The 17,479-nt window shown below is 36.8% G+C and overlaps 1 protein-coding gene across 3 annotated transcripts; it reads right to left on the reverse strand.

Moving 5' to 3' along the window:
* Positions 1-5,894: 5,894 nt before the first annotated feature.
* Positions 5,895-10,016, reverse strand: sgo1 (shugoshin 1). Of its 3 annotated transcripts, none has more exons than XM_078268181.1 (10): positions 9,886-10,016; positions 9,537-9,691; positions 9,117-9,328; positions 8,948-9,000; positions 8,784-8,848; positions 7,672-8,535; positions 7,451-7,552; positions 6,946-7,113; positions 6,510-6,630; positions 5,895-6,409 (listed from the first exon to the last, which is right to left on the reverse strand). In XM_078268181.1, the coding sequence occupies exons 2-10, from the start codon at positions 9,679-9,681 to the stop codon at positions 6,250-6,252; spliced, it is 1,890 nt and encodes a 629-aa protein (XP_078124307.1). In that variant the 5' UTR covers positions 9,682-9,691; positions 9,886-10,016; the 3' UTR covers positions 5,895-6,249. The 3 variants fall into 3 exon arrangements, with proteins under 3 accessions (XP_078124307.1, XP_078124304.1, XP_078124306.1); XM_078268178.1 differs by having other exon boundaries at positions 6,510-6,699; XM_078268180.1 differs by having other exon boundaries at positions 6,510-6,699; positions 9,537-10,016.
* Between the last annotated feature and the right edge of the window lie 7,463 nt (positions 10,017-17,479).

Consider the following 17,479-nt stretch of genomic DNA (forward strand, 5'->3'; position numbering starts at 1 on the left):
CTTTTTTCCCTATTAGCCGCATAGGGCAGTTTGACTATCGAAATGCACTTTTATTTTTCCAAGTATTAGTTAATAACAGCATCTTCTTTTCTTCAGAATTTGTTTTAGGTATAAATTATCGCTGTTGACTAAGGACTAATTCAATTATCTAAAGTTTATTCTTATTTATGTTCTGTAATTTAAAAGAATTATGCTTAAGACAAGGTCTTAATTTATTCTTTTTTTTTGTCCTGCAGATGGAGATTGATAACTTTATACTTTAGAGATAAATGAAAAGATTGTGCAATACTATGTAGTTTTGCTGTTTTGTAAAAAGGTGTTTGTACTTTTCAAACTTTAGGAAAAAAATACATTTTGTAATATGTCTGGAAAAAATATTTCATGCTCTTTGTACAACTGGTTTTAATTACATAGTATTAGCCCTATTTTATAGACTGAATAAAACAGAAGTGAGGCTAATTTAGTGTCTGTAGTTTTTTTAACTCAAGGATGTCAAAGGTTTTCCTAGCCCTCACATGATGCAAACATGACATGACACAGCTCTTTATTAGCCTTTCAAATCAGATAAGGGCTACAAATTGTAATAGTATATTCTACTATAAAACATGTCCTAGTATAGTATGCCATCAAAAAGGTCATAAAAAGTCATAGTATAGTATGTCATAAAAAAGTCATAGTATAGTAAAGAGTCATTGTGTAATACATTTCTTTTAAATGCATTTTTTTTTATAAAAAACAATTTAAAAGTCATCGTATAATATGCTATGAAAATGTCATAATATACTATGTTGTAAAAAAAACTCATTAAGTCATAATAAAGTATGTCATAAAAAGTCATAGTATATAGTATGTCATAAAAACTCATAGTATAGTACATCATTGTATAGTATGTCATTTAAAAAGTCAGTATACTATGTCATAAAAAGTCATGGTATAATATGTCATAAAAAGTCATAGTATAGTATGTCATTAAAAGTCATAGTATAGTATGTGATGAAAAGTCATAGTATGTCATACAGTAGTATAGTACCGGTATGTGATAAAAAGTCATACTATAGTATGTTGAAAAAAGTCATAGTATGGTATGTCATACTAAGTCATACAGTATGATAAAAAGCAATAGTATAGCATGTCAACACTTTATTAAGGGGCTGAGAAGCCATAAAATAGTATGTTGAAAACAGTGAAAAAAGCCATAGTAAAATATGTCCAAAAAGTGATAAAAAAACCATAGTATAGTATGTCAAAAAAGTGATAACAATGCCACAGTATAGAATGTGGAAAAAGTCATAGTATAGTATGTCGAAAAAGTCACAGTATAGTATGTCGAAAAAAGGTGATGATGAAAAAGCCATAGTATAGAATGTCGAAAAAGTAATAGTATAGTATGTCGAAAGAAAGTGACAAAAAAAACATAGTTTAGTATGTCAAAAAAGTGATAAAAATGCCACAGTATAGTATGTGAAAAAAGTCATAGTATAGTATGTCGAAAGAAAGTGACAAAAAGCCACAGTATAGCATGTCAACACTTTATTAAGGGGCTGAGAAGCGAGGGATTGAACATCCAACTTTGTGGTTTGGAGACTACAATTTTACCTCGCAGACACAAGCCACCAATATATGTGAAAAACAGCCATAGTATAGTATGTCGAAAAAAGTGATGAAAAAGCCATTGTATAGTTTGTCGAAAAAGCCATAGTATAGTATATCGAAAAAAGTGATAAAACAGCCATAGTTTAGTATGTCAAAAAAGTGATAAAAAGCCATAGTATAGTATGTCGAAAAAGTCATAGTATAGTATGTCGAAAAAGTCACAGTATAGTATGTCGAAGAAAATTGATAAAAAGCGATAGTATAGTATGTAATCACTTTATTAAGGGACTGAGAAGCCTGGGATTGAACAGCTAACTTTGTGGTTTTGAGACTACAATTTTACCTCACAGACACAAGCCACCAATATATGGCAAAAACAGCCATAGTAAAGTATGTCGAAAAAAGTGATGAAAAAGCCATAGTTTAGTATGTCGAAAAAGCCATAGTATAGTATTTCAAAAAAAGAGATGAAAAAGTCACAGTATAGTATGTCGAAAGAAAGTGATAAAAAGCAATAGTAAAGTATGTCGAAAAAAGTGATAAAATGCAGTAGTATAGTACACCAACACTTTATTTAAGACGCTGAGAAGCCTGTGATTGAACAGCCAACCTTGTCATTTTGAGATTACAATTTTACCTCGCAGCCGCAAGCCACTGATATAAGGCAAAAAAGTGTTGAAAAAGCTATTGCATAATACGTCGAAAATAAGTAATAAAAACCATAGTATAGTATTTCAAAAAAGTGATACAAAAGCCATAGTATAGTATGTCGAAAAAGTCATAGTATAGTATGTCGAAAAAAAGTCACAGTATAGTATATCGAAAAAAAGTGATTAAAAAAAGCCATAGTATGTCAAAAAAAAATATTAAAAAGCCATAGTATAGTACGTCGAAAAAGCCATAGTATAGTATGTTGAAAAAAGTGATAAAAAAGCCATAGTATAGTATTTCAAAAAAGTTATAAAAAAAGCCATAGTATATGTTGAAAAAGTCATAGTATATAGTATGTCGAAAAAAGTGATGAAAAAGCCATTGCATAGTACGTCAAAAAAATGCATAAAAAAGCCATAGTATAGCATGTCGAAAAAGTCGAAAGAAAGTGATAGAAAAAGCCATAGTATAGTATGTCGAAAAAGTCGAAAGAAAGTGATAGAAAAAGCCATAGTATAGTATGTCGAAAGAAAGTGATGAAAAAGCCATAGTTAAGTATGTCGAAAGAAAGTGATAAAAAGCCATAGTATAGTATGTCAAAAAAGCCATAGTATAGTAAAAAAAAGTGATAAGAAAGCCATAGTTTAGTATGTCAAAAAAAGTGCATAAAAAAGCCATAGTATAGTATGTCGAAAAAAGTCGAAAGAAAGTGATAGAAAAAGCCATAGTATAGTATGTCGAAAAAGTCGAAAGAAAGTGATAGAAAAAGCCATAGTATAGTATGTCGAAAGAAAGTGATAAAAAGCCATAGTATAGTATGTCAAAAAAGCCATAGTATAGTAAAAAAAAGTGATAAGAAAGCCATAGTTTAGTATGTCAAAAAAACTTATAAAAAAGCCATAGTATAGTAGGTCGAAAAAAGTCATAGTATAGTATGTTGAAAAAAGTGATTAAAAAAAGCCATAGTATAGTATGTTGAAAAAAGTGATAAAAAAGCATAGTATAGTATGTCGAAAAAGTCATAGTATAGTATGTTGAAAAAAGTGATTAAAAAAAGCCATAGTATAGTATGTTGAAAAAAGTGATTAAAAAAGCCATAGTATAGTATGTGGAAAAAGTCATAGTATAGTATGTTGAAAAAAGAGATTAAAAAAAGCCATAGTATAGTATGTCAAAAAAAATGATTAAAAAGCCATAGTATAGTATGTGGAAAAAGCCATAGTATAGTATGTGGAAAAAAAGAGAAAAAAAGCCATAGTATAGTATGTTGAAAAAAAAGTGATAAAAAAGCCATAGTATAGTATGTCGAAAAAAGTCATAGTATAGTATGTCGAAAAAAAAGTGATAAAAAAAGCCATAGTATAGTATGTCAAAAAAAGAGATAAAAAAGCCATAGTATAGTATGTGGAAAAAAAGAGAAAAAAAGCCATAGTATAGAATGTCGACAAAGCCATAGTATAGTATTTCAAAAAAAGTGATGAAAAAGCCATTGTTTAGTATGTCGAAAAAATGCATAAAAAAGCCATAGTATAGTATGTCGAAAAAATGCATAAAAAGCCATAGTATAGTATGTCAAAAATACCATAGTATAGTATGTTGAAAACAGCCATAGTACTGTATGTCGATAAAATTGATTTAAAAAAAAAAAGCCATAGTATAGTATGTCGACAAAAGTGATAAAACAGCCTTAGTACAGTATATCAAAAAACGGTGTTGAAAAAGCCATAGTGATAAACGTGATAAAAAGACATAGTATAGTATGTTGAAAAAAGGAATGTTATAATATGTTGAAAAAAGTGAAAAAAATCAATAGTACAGTATGTCGAAAAAGTGATAAGAAAAAGTCATAGTATAGTATGTCAAAAAAAGTGATAAAAAGCCATAGTACAGTATGTCGAAAAAGTAATAAAAAAAGCCATAATATAGTATGTCGAAAAAGTGATTAAAAAAAAGTCATAGTATAGTATGTCGAAGGAAAGTGATAAAAAAGCATAGTATAGTATGTCAAAAAAAGTGACAAAAAGCCATAGTATAGTATGTCGAAAAAAGTCATGTTATAGTATGTTGAAAAAAGCGACAAAAAAGCCATAGTATAGTATGTCAAAAAAGTGATAAAAAAGCCATTGTATATGTTAGAATAATTACATTATCAAAGGATAGACGGAACCACTGAAGTTATAATAAAGTTTAATTTACTTGCAAGTAGAATCAGTTTACAGGACTCACAGCACAAGTACAGAAAGTGACTAACGTAAGCCTCAAATAGTAGCTTATTTATGTGTGAAATACAATCATAACAGAATTTGATGTCGTCAATTGTCTATCTTGTCAGTTTAGATGTTGTCTCCTCTATCTGGTCAGACTCGATGGCGTTCCCTTTATCTGGTTAGAGAGATGCATGTTCTGTCCTCGCGCCCCAATCAAAATAGCCAATGACTCCATGTTATCTTGTGGGAACAAGTAGTGTTATGTTTTCTTACTATGCAAATAGTTTAATTTAACAGACAAGAAGAATAGTAATCACTATAATATTATTCTATGCAAACAGTTTAATAAATAACAAGAGAGAAAATATGTATCATAATTTCCCTAACAGTATAGTATGTCGAAAAAAGTCATAGTATATTATGTCGAAAAAAGTGATAAAAAAGCCATAGTATAGTAGGTCGAAAAAAGTGATAAAAAAGCCATACTATAGTATGTCAAAAAAGTCATATTATATAGTATGTCACAAAAAGTCATAGTATACCATTAAGTCATAGTATAGTATATGATAAAAAGTAATAGTATAGTATGTCCTATAAAAAATCATAGTATAGTATGTCATAAAAAAGTCATAGTATAGCATGTCATAAAAAGTCATAGTATACCATTAAAAGTCATAGTATAGCATGTCATAAAAAAGTCATATTATAGTATGTCATAAAAAGTCAGTGTATTATGTCATATAAAGTCTTAGCATAGTAGGCCATTTTAAGTCAAAGTATAGTATGCCATATAAAAAGTCAGTTATAGTATACCATTAAAAGTCATAGTATAGCATGTCACAAAAACTCATAGTATGTCAGTTATAGTATGTCATAAAAGGTAATATTATAGTATGTCATATGAAGTCATAGTATAGTATGTCACATAAAAATTCATAGTATAGTATGTCATAAAAAGTAGTATGTCATAAAAATTCTGTTTAAGTAAATCATAAAAAGTAATAGTAGTGTATGTCATTAAAAGTCAATGTATAGTATGCCATAAAATAATCACAGTACGTCGTAAAATAAGTAATCACAAATTCATCATGTCATAATATAGTTAGGTAGTAGGGACCTTCGCATAACATTATCAAGCTTCTGTTGGTCAGTGAGCGTAGAAACAGTTGTCCTTTTCAGAGGATGTCAGAAACAGAAGGATTTCATAAACGACAGAAACCCACAACGTGCCTACATGATGATTAAAGGATAACATACAACCTCTTTGAACACATATACATATTTAAAACAAGCTACAAACGTTTATATCTCAGAAAACATGTTAATTGGCCTTGTCACTATATTGATTTATTAACTTGTAATACTTTTTAATACCCAGCAGACACTTTGAATGCATTGTCACTCTGCCACAGCCATTAATATAAACATACACTTGCAATAGAAAAAAATTAAGAAACCGCATTTATTGTCACAGCATACATAGAATTTATTAGATGATAATACAAGTACTAATTCATGATCTCATACTTAAAACATACAGAATTGAAGATAATGATAAATAAAATTGGAAAATCTGGCCAACTTGATAAAATGGCCATTAATACATTTAGCTAGAGATAATGAGCAGGAATGCAAGAGAGTAAAGTCACAAAAATAACATCTAAAACAGATCAAAGTTGTTCTTCATCACATAAAGAAATACAACATTGAGAGTAAAAAACAAAATTATCACTTGTCAAAACTAAGAAACCACATTAAAACTGACAATGCCAGCCAACACTCAACAAGGTAGCTTCCTTCAGCGACATCCAACAAATGACTCATTGTATTTCTCAAATGGCGGCTGGCTGCTAATGGAATTCCTTGATTTCTGCGCAGACCTCCTGCCAGACTTCTGCTTGAAAATAGGAGAGCGGAGGAACTGCAAGTCTGTGAATTTGTCTCCACGCCGAAGTTTCCTGTCAAGATGGCAATGTAGTTGTTAAGCATTATATAGAGTAAAATGTGAACATATCTTAAACTATTTATAGTAAGGGCAGCATCAATATGTGAACTTACGCATTAAGCGTGGGTTCTGTGTAGTCTACCGCCATAGTGCAGCGCCGCTTGCGAGCAGGAACAGGGGTGGAGCATCGGGCATCAGAGGGCCGTAAGCCAACACAGGAGAACTTGCGACAGGCTGCAGGGGACAGATTGGTCACATCACACAGACTCAAGCCCCGCCCTGCTGTCCTTACACCAAGCCTACCTGTAGAAACGTGAAGGAAGATGTGATCCAAAAGCGAGAAAAAGAAACAAGAGTTGTGTGTGTATTCATGTGCGCACACCAGTGAGCAGATAAAAGACAGAGTGCAAGGAAGCCAACGCAATGAAAATGTGATCTGGCCAAGCCTCCCAAGTGCCTACTATTATTGTGACGAAGCTCTTGTCTTTTAGCAGTCAAACTGAGATTTTATTTCGACAATCAGGTTTGGGCAATGACAATGAAACGTACGTTTTTTGCACGTCTTGACCCTCTGGGTTGTTTGCTGGGGTAAAAGAGGAGGAGCTTCACCGGAGGAATCCAAATTGGACAGGACGTTGTCTATTCTCATCATCTCCACTTCAACCAGAGGGCTGACAGCCAGCAAACAATTCTTCTCAATAACCCCTCTGTGAGGCTCTGAAAAACCAGGGCAAAAACAAACACGTAACCATCTTAAATTCACAAATTACCATCAGCAAAAAACAGACATTCAAGTGCAAAAATGAGCCATGCAACTTTTACAACAATCCACCCTGACGTCTTTGCTATAGGTCACAGAATCAGACAGTAAGGTCATCGAATCACCGGTTTGCAGTAGCTTGTTTCAAGCTAGAGACACATTCGATTAGCATGAAAACATATCCCAGAGAACGATCGACTCTGTACACATAGGTTATTAACCCCTAGGTTCATTTTGCGCCGGAATTGTCCTTTAAGAGACACAAAGTCGACGTGTTCCTAACTATTTACTCACTTGCCGGGTCAGGACTGTTAGAGAAGCTTGTGTCAGGGGAGTTATAAGCTTCTTCCTTTTCAGGCTCTACAGCCATAGGGCTTGACTCCTCATCTCTAAAGACTAGGAAAAAAAAAAACACAAAACAAGGATTACATTGTTTAATTATAACCATCTTAACTCTAATAAACCACAAATTAAACATGAAGTTGAAGTTGTGAACAACAAACCTAAAAGCTTACCGGAAATCTCCTGTTCTGGAGGGATGTTTTCTTTCTGTTTGATGACTTTAGGAGGCTGGCCTCTACGAGTGGTGACCACTTTGGTCTTGTCAGGGGAAGTCTGTCTCCGTCTGCTCTTCTGAGGGACATAAAGGCTGTCCTCCGATTCAGAAGATGGTGATGACGAGCTGGATTCATTCTCTTTGGAAATCACAGGTGAAGCTCTAGTTTGGAGAGTCTCTTTGTTGATGGGCGTGGATGGCTGATTGTCCTCTGCCTTGGCCCTAAACGGTGTGACGTGAACCGCCCCTTCACAGTCAAAGTCAAACGTGTCATTAAATCCCAGTGAGGTGTTGAGCTTATTCCCCTGTGACGGAGGTGCTGTTTTGGCCCGTGTGGCTGACCGGTCCCGACTCTTGGAGCGAGCTCTGGGTTTTGGATTTTCCCAAGGTTTCTTTAATGGGGCACGGTCTGGTTTGCGGCCTCTCTCCACTTTACGTGCAACAGGTTCTGGTTTGGTGCGGGGCTGCTGCTGGGCTTTTTTCCTGCTGGGCCGCTGTTGGTGGTTGTTGTTGTTGGTGGTGGTTTTGGGTGGGACAGGTTCAGGAGTAGAATGCTGAAACTCCTGAATGTCAACGGGGTCCGCTAAATCTGGTTCTGCTCCTTGCTGTGGCCGATTCATATTTTCACCGTCACTGCGGATAGGACTTGCTATCAAAGTACCCAAGCCTGCGATCTGGTCCCCCTCACTCGACGACCTCTTTTCTTGCACACGCTCAGACCTCCTCCTGCTTCTTCTATCTGCATGGCGACGCCTCACACCCACTGTAGATGGCAGGGCAATCTGCCTGCCAGGTTGTGCATTTTTTTCAGAGGGCTGAGGGTCTGTGAAAAAAAAAGCACAGTTTAGTTGTTTGGATACATACAATAGTTTATTAAAACAGTCACCTAGGGGATCTGAAGAACAGCCTGTATTTAAATTGTTTCTGCAGATCTACAAATAACACTCTTAGCAGAATGTTGAACAATTATTTCAATTAAAAATTACTCAGCTGTCAATGAGTTAACTATTATAGCTAATCCTTAATATTAATAGTAGTAGTGTCTGTGTGTGTGTGTGTGTGTTTGTTTACCTGTACAATTTGGTGAGGCTTTGCACACAATGGTCATATCAAGGTCCTGGCTGGTCCGCTTTCTCCTGTAAATTGAAAGGTAATAGATCTTGATAATCCTGATCCTCAGATAAAAATGTCATCAAAGTTCATGCAATGACATTTTTTTTTTCTTCTTTTTTTACCTGGCTGAATCCACACAGGGTTTTGGTTCAACAAGGATGGTCGCAGATTTATTCTAAATCAACACAGAGAGAAAAGAAAAAAAAATCTGTACAATGGCACGCAGTACTTAAAAATAATGCACGTTAGCCAGGATTGGTAATCAACAAACAAAAAGGACAGACCACAGACCTCTGAAGCACTCACTGCCAGAGATTCCTGCTCTTTGAGCTTCCTCTTAAGCAGAAGTAGGTGAAGAAACAGGGCCTGTTGCTCCCTTTTCAGCTGCAGGATCACTGCATTGGACTGTCTCACTTTTTCCTTTTCAGCTTGCAGGGCTACAGCCAGCACCTTGTTGTTCAGCTGGACACCCTTCAAGATGGTTTGATGGCTAGAGTTAGCCACTGGGAGAAAATACAGGATAGAGCTTTTTTTTTTTTAAGGCAAAATGTCATCTGCATGTCTACATATTCTGCACATCTGCATCTATTCATGTCACGGTTATGGCAATTACAAGCACTTACGTTAATAGTCTACATAATTGTGGGAAAAGTCCTAAACGTACATTAAACTATGATTGTTGACGTGCAAGATAAGCCTTCATTTCCTTACCACTGCTTTTGTTTATCATTCTGGACCGTCCTCTGCTGGGAGCTGAAGCGCTAGCCAGCCGTTTGTTCCTCTTTTCCTTCATCCTCTCCTTGATGTCCTCCAGACTCTGCTGGAAGGACTTCTTCTGAGCCCGTTCTTTCACCATGGCTCGGGATCTATGATTAGTTTAAAGTTTCTTTTTACGTTATCCAACTTATCAACAACGTAGCCTACTGATGAATCATAGCAAAACAAATGACTAAGCTAACATGCTAACTCGGTTAGCATGCTATTTAAGTCAATCCAACAAGCTAACTTCAGTAGCTGCAGTCTGACGTCATATTTGAAAACAACGTAAACTTTAACTTACTTGCACGTGTATATCGCTAAGCTATTTGGTGGGTAAATGATCGCTTCAACAAAATACTTTAAAGTTAGGCTGCAATACAATCAATTTATCACATCATGTCCGATTCCGACTATCCGCAAGTTGACGTTCGAATTTTGAGCCACGACTGTTGATTGGTAGGAGTCTGAGACGTCACTTCCTTCAAGTGAAATGACCGTTCGCTAGATGGCGCTAATGTATAGCAAAACATAAATTGCATTTCCTTGCTGAGGAGATGTAACTGATTTGGTATTGATTATTCGTCTGCATAGTCTGACGCTTTGAGATGCTTTGAACAGACCACACAACGCACCAAATATATTATTATAATTCTTGTCATTTCAATCAGTATCTTTTCACCTTTTTCCGTCTGTTTGTCTGTGGGAGGCAAACAAAGCAAAGTGGAGAACATAGTACCACTGGAAAAATGGAGGTATAGTAAATATGTTTAAAAATGGAAATTAGATTAGATTACTACTCATCAAGGGTCAGGCTCATTCAGCACATAAAAAAATATTAAATTGGTATTTATAATTGACTGCTGAAGATAAGAGCTTTAGCCGTGCTCTGTTAAGTGTTCTGCTGCATGTGGATAGAGCTGATAATTGTGCTAATCTAAAAGCAGTTGCATGCATTGTTTGAATTATAGCCATAGCCTTTTCCTTGGGGTTTTTCTGAAACCATTGTGGCTCTTTCAAAATAAGATTACACAGTAGCTCAGAGAGCAAGTCAATTATTAGATGAATGCCAATTTTAACACTATGATCCAGTGGGTTCTTTTAGGGCCTACATACACACATGCCTTCATGCATACACACAACTTTCTTCAAGCCACCCTGATTCCATTACTACCCCATCTCAGGTTTTGCTCAATGAATGTTCTGTAAATATTGGATTACACTGAATACCTCGTCATGATCTCACTTACTTTTCCAACTTAAAGTCAAACAGGCGTGTCTTACTTGGCAGGGTGCAGGGCACTGCAGTTAATGTAACATCCATTTGGACCTTCTGTCAGTGAGGATTCAAGAAAGTGTCCATGACAGCCAACTTAATGGCATATTGAGGCTACAGGAGGGGTTTGGTAAAGTGTGGGTGTTGTCAGTGTCACCCACTGAAAACAAATGACTTCAGCAGGGCGCCTCAGCTGTGAAACAGGCCTGTACTTTCGGGAGAGTCAAGGAGACAGACAGACAGTTCTTGATATAGCTGACTTTCCTCACAAATATTTGACCCTTTGTATGTTCTCAATGGGATTTTCCCTCCATATTGCATATGTAAGGTTATGTAGCAGTTAAGCTTTATTATAAACTAAATAAATACAATTTATTACAGTTAAAAATCCCTAAACTGCAGCTAACATCATACATTTTTTAACACTTTTAGGATGGTTTAGGGGCTTGAGTAAGTGTTAGGTATGAGTGCTTTGTTTTCTTAGTGGGCCATACAGACCTGTAATGACTCACTGTTTTAATAAAAAAATCACTTCTGTTTACCTAAAAGGTGTATTATTCTTGCTAAAAGCAAGTACATGTTACAGCTGTTGCCTCACAGAAGGGACATAGTAAGTGGTGTGTGTTTTGTGTGTGAGGGTGTATTTGTGAGTCTTTCTGTATTAAAAAGATAAAAGAGAGAGACGGAGAAGTAGGTAGAGAAAAATATAAAGACAGACGGATAGACAGCCAGAGGGACTCCACAGGTTTTAACCCAGCTTGCTTTAAAGGACAAATCCATCACACAGTCATTTAATGCCGCTCCATGACTATCCCCGTGTCAGACGCCTGGAGAGAAACATATTATCACAGGTACAGCAAGAGGACAGAATAAGAGGGACTGATTAAAATTAAAACGGAGAGAGCGATGTGGCTGCCAGAGAAATTAGGGCGCACATAGATACAAAGAACAGATGAGCATCAACACAGATGAATACATTGCCTTTTTTAGTAGTAACAGTAGCTAGTACAAGTCTATTTATCTACTGATGTGATGCACTCATATTATTAAGAGATAACAAACTCATCTCTGTCCAGTCTCATCTCTAGCTCACCCATCACTGTCCACACGGTCTGACTGGCCAATGAAAAAATCATCTGCTTTTCTACCAGATGAAAAGTATTAGCTCTAATCTGTGCACTCGCCTCAGCTGCAGCCAAGAATACACAGCCCTACTTTTTAATATGGAAAATGTGAGTATGGTGCCATACTCACAATTTATGGTAATGAAAGAATAACACAGGTTGTGTAATCAACCCCAAAAGCAACCTGTAACACAGAAACAGCTCAGGAAATCAGATTATGACTTGTTTTTTGGATCTTACATTTTTTTTGTTTATAGAAGTCACATACTTTAAAATGTGCGACATTATACTACTAACAAACCAACACAATTAATGCATAAGTCATTATCAATAAAAATTATAATAATAATATATATATAATAAATATATTTCATAAATGTACCATTTTAACCAGTATGGTGAGCTTATTCTTCCATATATCCTGTAAGCTTTAATTGAAACTTATATTTTAAATTGTGGTGGTTACTTATGATTTTAATCTAGCTCCATAGAAACGTGTTTGTATTACCTGTATAACCTCGGCAAGCACAACACTAGCTCTAGGCTGGTTGACAATCAGTGTTAAATTAAAGAGTCTTGTTGTCCAAAAAATAAATGTCCTCTCAAACACTATTACACAATTAATAATCTAATTAACAATATATATATTTTTTTATATCTGGTCCACTGGTGCATTTATCACTAGGGGTGTTGAAATTAATCATTGCATCGATGCATTGCGATGCGGACCTAGACGATTCTGCATCGATGCAGGGACAGACCATAATCGACTATTGCCTACTGATGTTCCGGTCTTTTTTTGTTTATGTCTTTTGTCTGTTGTCTGCTGTGTTCAGACTCCATTCAGACGTGTCTTTTTTAATAATTATTTAAATTTATTTACAATAAAATATATCTGACTGCTTGAATTTGTTGATGAAAACCATGTGTAGCAATATATAATAATATTGAGGAGGTGACGCATCGTGATATCGAATCGTTGACAGGATAATTGTAATCGAATCGTGAGAATTTGAATTTGTTTATTTTGCACAATAAAATCCAGACAACAGTAACACAAGAAAATAAAATAATATAAATAAAGATTGTGTAGGTGAGCTTAAAAAAACCTAGGGGCTTATAGAAGGAATCTCACCTAAGGAAGAGAAGAAAAACTATATAATGAGTAATTACAATTACAAGAGTCCTAAACAAACAACAACAAATTGAACACAAGTAAGCACTGGATTTAAGTGAAGATTCACACCCATAGTAATCACTATGACTGGAACATCCCAAAATGTATTTCAGTATTGCAGAGGAACTCTAACATGACAATTTTCCCCTCTAAGTGTGTGAGCAATGTCAGACTGCATCACTAACAAACTAAACTGGAGGATCACTCCTTTACCACCACATCCTTTTGAAAGCAGACAGCAGCATCACTGAACCCCAGACACACAATCAACTCCCTGTGGGGTGCAGCTTGGTCATTATGCCTTACAGCCTGCTGAGCCATTTACTACATAGCCTACATCTCCTCTGTTTACTCTGTTGCTCCATGCCATACCGCTGCACTGCCTCCGTAGGACCGGAAAGCCTCACAGGGACTAAACAAATCCTGCCTGATGCTGCAAGAGCAACGGTTGATATTTAGGAGAGAACTTGAATTGACAGCCATGATTGTGTCTAAAATTGCTCTGGACAACTGTTGAAGCGTGTTGACCCCACATGGTGCTTGTGCCACAACTCTCCTCTGCCCACTCATGTTTTGTCTACCCACTAGAGCTGGAGAATCACAGCTCCCAAGGGCAGCTTTTACAAGTTTTTTGGTGTAGGAGTGGCAACCTAAGCTGTTTCCCTCATTTCCAGTCTTGCTTGTGACGACCTAAGCTAAGCTAAGCAGCTGCTGGCTCCAGTTTACCATACAGACAGACATGAGAGTGGGTGCCCAGATAGCTCAGTTGGTAGAGCAGGCGCCCATATACAGTGGTGTGAAAAAGTGTTTGCCCCCTTCCTCATTTCCTGTTCCTTTGCATGTTTGTCACACTTAAGTGTTTCGGAACATCAAACCAATTTAAACAAAAAGTCAAGGACAACACAAGTAAACACAAAATGCAATTTGTAAATGAAGGTGTTTATTATTAAAGGAGAAAAAAAAATCCAAACCATCATGGCCCTGTGTGAAAAAAGTGATTGCCCCCCCCCCTTGTTAAAACATACTATAACTGTGGTTGTCCACACCTGAGTTCAATTTCTCTAGCCACACCCAGGCCTGATTATTGCCACACCTGTTCACAATCAAGGCATCACTTAAATAGGAGCTGCTTGACACAGTAAGGTCCACCAGAAGATCCTTAAAAGCTACACGTCATGCCGAGACCCAAAGAAATTCAGGAACAATTGAGAAAGAAAGTAATTGAGATCTATCAGTCTGGAAAGGGTTATAAAGCCATTTCCAAAGCTTTGGGAATCCAGCGAACCACAGTGAGAGCCATTATCCACAAATGGCGAAGACATGGAACAGTGGTGAACCTTCCCAGGAGTGGCCGGCCGCCCAAAATTACCCCAAGAGCGCAGCGGCGACTCATCAAGAGGTCACAAAAGACCCCACAACAACGTCCAAAGAACTGCAGGCCTCACTTGCCTCAGTTAAGGTCAGCGTTCATGCCTCCACCATCAGGAAAAGACTGGGCAAAAATGGCCTGCATGGCAGAGTTCAAGGAGAAAACCACTGCTGAGCAAAAAAGAACATCAAAGCTCGTCTCAATTTCTCCAGAACACATCTTGATGATCCCCAAGACTTTTGGGACAACATTCTGTGGACCGATGAGACAAAAGTGGAACTCTTTGGAAGGTGTGTGTCCAAGTATATCTGGCGTAGAAGGAACACTGCATTTCATAAAAAGAACATTATACCAACTGTAAAATATGGTGGTGGTAGTGTGATGGTCTGGGGCTGTTTTTGCTGCTTCAGGACCTGGAAGACTTGCCGTGATAAAAGGAACTATGAATTCTGCTGTCTACCAAGAGATCCTGAAGGAGAATGTCCGACCATCTGTTCGTGTACTCAAGCTGAAACGAACTTGGGTTCTGCAGCAGGACAATGATCCTAAACACACCAGCAAGTCCACCACCGAATGGCTGAAGAAAAACTAAATGAAGACTTTGGAGTGGCCTAGCCAAAGTCCTGACCTGAATCCTATTGAGATGTTGTGGTATGACCTTAAAAAAGGCCGTTCATGCTCGAAAACCCTCTAATGTAACTGAATTAGGACAATTCTGCAAAGATGAGTGGGCCAAAAATTCCTCCAGGGACGCTGTAAAAGCCTCATTGCACGTTATCATAAGCGCTTGGTTGCAGTTGTTGCTGCCAAGGGTGGCCCAACCAGTTATTAGGTTTAGGGGGGCAATCACTTTTTCACACAGGGCCATGATGGTTTGGATTTTTTTCACCTTTAATAATAAACACCTTCATTTACAAATTGCATTTTGTGTTTACTTGTGTTGTCCTTGACTTTTGTTTAAATTGGTTTGATGTTCGAAACACTTAAGTGTGACAAACATGCAAAGGAACAGGAAATGAGGAAGGGGGCAAACACTTTTTCACACCACTGTATAGAGGTTAACTCCTCGACGCAGCGGGCCTGGGTTTGACTCCGAGCTGCAGCCCTTTGCTGCATGTCATTCCCCCTCTCTCTCCCCTTTCATATTTTCATCTGTCCTGTCAAAAATAAAGGCCAAAAATGCCCAAAAAATAATTAAAAAAAAAAATTTAAAAAAAAAGACAGATGTGAGAGTGGCATCAATCGTCTCATCTAACTCTCGCAAGAAAGCGAAAAGGTGTATTTCCCAAAATGTTGAACTATTCTTTTAATAATTTCCTATAATTTACCCAGCTGACTTAATAAACTACACAACAGTCATTTTAATGCAGACTTTACTTTGTAAAGAAAGTGTTGGGTTGAGAATACAGATTGCAGTTGTGTTTTCAGCTTTATTTTCCAGTTGTTTCATAAACCTTTGTTTTTCTCATTTCTGTTGGTCGTAGTCTCATTGCACTTATCCATGACCACCTCCGTTTTATTACATTATTGTTAGACAAAATGCTGCAACCTCGCGCCAAGAGCTTATTATAGATTTATTTCTATGTGAACTGCCCTCATATGGCATGCAAAGGTCTGCTTTGTACCTTTGTACTCTCTCCAGGTAGAAGAAAATGAAAAAATTCCCTGGATGCCAAGTCAGGCTTTTGTGTTGCTGACATATGTTTTTGTGTGCATGTGCGCGTGTTTGCCACGAATTCGCTAGAGGAGTGAAAGACAGAAAGGCGGCGGAGAGAGTAGCCGTTAACGTATTGTGAGATAACGAAAGAAAGATGACAAAAAGTGAAGGAGTGAAAGCTGGCGAGAGAATGAGCCAGGGAGTTAAGGGCCCAGAGTAGGTCTGGATTCTGACAGCCTGTGGAAAACTGAGCATCCTACACACAGATGTTCACAATCATCACCCCAGACAGTTAATAATAATGATAATTACTGCTGTGACAACTGGGAGAATCAAGAGGCCCTGATTGATTGGAAGATAATTTTCTGAATTGGCTTGTAGAATCATTTACTTTGGAGCATCGGTGGGAGGCAGAAGCAAAAAATATCTACTGTAAGTAATTAATCCAGTTTGGTGTCAGTTGGCTGATGAAAGACTAAAACAAGAAGATAGTCTGTGAGGTCACAGAAAGTTGAAAAAGCAGGGATCACACAGCCCTCTGACCTGATGGAGTTAAGACTTCAACTTCTGAGAAAGGTTAAAATAACCATCTTTCACAGAACATCAGCATGGAATCTCAGCTGTGATCACACAAATGTAGTCAGTTAAAATAGTTTTCAGTTGTTTCATTTTCACATATGTCAAAAAACAAGACAATATTATCTATATCTACAGTAAACCATCACAGTACACACTCTCTCTATACCTCTAGGCTTCCAAAATGATCTTCCTTTAACATAAGCTTACCAAGAAGAGCAGCACATTGCTTGAGTCTGCAGGGTAGTAAACATCAGAAAGACAGACAATAAAGTCAGACAGAACATTCCTGTCTTGATTTATCTCAGAGAATGAAGTAGGAGGTGATGCAGTTGATGCAAAGTATTTTTCATTTTGTTTTTTAGGGAAGTACCTGAGTACAGACCAAGAAAAGATTGTTTTTGCTTGCTGGTAAGTAGCAAAGGAGGGTAAAATGGGCTTAGGTCTGTGTCTGAATGCAGAGTTATGGGTTTGGCCAGAGGTGATGCACGTCTACGGTTCTGGCAGTGTCTGGGTGAACACACACGCAAAGAGCTGAAAAGACAAGCACTAATTGTTTGTTACAGCATTTAAGTCTTATCTAATAGGCTACGTCTGTTGGAACAAAGATGTATCACTATATGAACACCATATAACATCAACTATAACAACTTATTAATTTAATAAAATGCATGATGTGGAGCATTGGATTGATATAAAGAATTTTCTGGAATCAAACA

Source organism: Sander vitreus, chromosome 14 (assembly GCF_031162955.1).
Source record: "Sander vitreus isolate 19-12246 chromosome 14, sanVit1, whole genome shotgun sequence".
Taxonomy (NCBI): Eukaryota; Metazoa; Chordata; class Actinopteri; order Perciformes; family Percidae; genus Sander; species Sander vitreus.